This window comes from Corvus brachyrhynchos, unplaced genomic scaffold, assembly GCF_000691975.1.
Source record: "Corvus brachyrhynchos isolate BGI_N302 unplaced genomic scaffold, ASM69197v1 scaffold729, whole genome shotgun sequence".
Classification (NCBI taxonomy): Eukaryota; Metazoa; Chordata; class Aves; order Passeriformes; family Corvidae; genus Corvus; species Corvus brachyrhynchos.
Window position 1 is genome coordinate 19,021 of NW_008239783.1, and position 1,748 is coordinate 20,768.

The following is a 1,748-nucleotide window of genomic DNA, read 5'->3' on the forward strand; positions in this document are numbered from 1 at the left end:
GGTCTGGACACACCTTGGTCGGTGGGTCATGGACACACTGGGGCCACCCATTGGTCCATCTTACATTGGGTGCCCGGTGGACAGGGGAGGTCACGGCAGGAAGGTCTCCTGATGGATGTCTTGGTCTGGACACACCTTGGTCGGTGGGTCATGGACACACTGGGGCCACCCATTGGTCCATCTTACATTGGGTGCCCGGTGGACAGGGGAGGTCACGGCAGGAAGGTCTCCTGATGGATGTCTTGGTCTGGACACACCTTGGTCGGTGGGTCATGGACACACTGGGGCCACCCATTGGTCCATCTTACATTGGGTGCCCGGTGGACAGGGGAGGTCACGGCAGGAAGGTCTCCTGATGGATGTCTTGGTCTGGACACACCTTGGTCGGTGGGTCATGGACACACTGGGGCCACCCATTGGTCCATCTTACATTGGGTGCCCGGTGGACAGGGGAGGTCACGGCAGGAAGGTCTCCTGATGGACGTCTTGGTCTGCACACACCGCGGCCACCCGTTGACCATGTGACACGAAGTGTCCTTGGAGCACTGGATGTCCTGACAGGATGGTCGCTGATGGACACACTGGGGCCACCCATCGGTCATCTGGCATGAGGTTCCTTGTGGACAGTGGAGGTCACTGCAGGAAGGTCTCCTGATGGGCGTCTTGGTCTGGACACACTGCGGCCACCCATCGACCATGTGACACGAGGTGTCCTTGGGACAGTGGACATCACTACACGATGGTCTCTGATGGACACACTGCGGCCACCCATCGGTCATCTTGCATTGGGTTCCCTGGCGACAGTGGACATCATGGCAGGAAGGCCTCCTTGGGGACTTCTTGGTCTGGACACACTGAGGGTGACCACTGACCATGTGACACGAGGTGTCCTTGGGACAGTGGAGGTCACTGCAGGAAGGTCTCCTTGGGGACACCTTGGTGGGGACACATTTTGGCCACCCATTGACCATCTGGCACTGGGAGCCCTTCCGGCACTGGACGTCCTGACATGATGGTCGCTGATGGACACACTGGGGCCACCCATCGGTCATCTGGCATGTGGTGCCCTGGGGACAGTGGAGGTCATTGCAGGAAGGTCTCCTGATGGACGTCTTGGTCTGGACACACTGAGGGTGACCACTGACCATGTGACACGTGGTGTCCTTGGGACAGTGGAGGTCACTGCAGGAAGGTCTCCTTGGGGACACCTTGGTGGGGACACACTGGGGCCATCCAGCGATGACCTGGCAGACGTGGCCTTGCTGGCACTGGACATCACTACACGTTGGTCGCTGATGGACACACTGCGGCCACCCATCGGTCATCTTGCACCTGGTTCCTTGGGGACAGTGGAGGTCACTGCAGGAAGGTCTCCTGATGGACGTCTTGGTCTGGACACACTGAGTGTGACCACTGACCATGTGACACGAGGTATCTTTGGGACACTGGACATCATGGCAGGATGGAGAGTAGTGGACACACTGGGGCCACCCATTGGTCATCTTACATTGGGTGCCCTGGGGACAGTGGAGGTCACTGCAGGAAGGTCTCCTGATGGACGTCTTGGTCTGCACACACCGCGGCCACCCGTTGACCATGTGACACGAAGTGTCCTTGGAGCACTGGATGTCCTGACAGGATGGTCGCTGATGGACACACTGGGGCCACCCATCGGTCATCTGGCATGAGGTTCCTTGTGGACAGTGGAGGTCACTGCAGGAAGGTCTCCTGATGGACGTCTTGGTCTG

The 1,748-nt window shown here is 59.0% G+C and overlaps 1 protein-coding gene across 1 annotated transcript; it reads right to left on the reverse strand.

Annotated features, from left to right (window-relative positions):
* Positions 1 to 392: 392 nt before the first annotated feature.
* LOC108448856 (prespore protein Dp87-like) lies at positions 393 to 1,742 on the reverse strand. The gene is made up of 2 exons (XM_017743171.1): positions 1,579 to 1,742; positions 393 to 1,223 (listed from the first exon to the last, which is right to left on the reverse strand). Exons 1-2 carry the CDS (start codon positions 1,684 to 1,686, stop codon positions 393 to 395), a joined length of 939 nt encoding a protein of 312 aa, XP_017598660.1. The 5' UTR covers positions 1,687 to 1,742.
* Between the last annotated feature and the right edge of the window lie 6 nt (positions 1,743 to 1,748).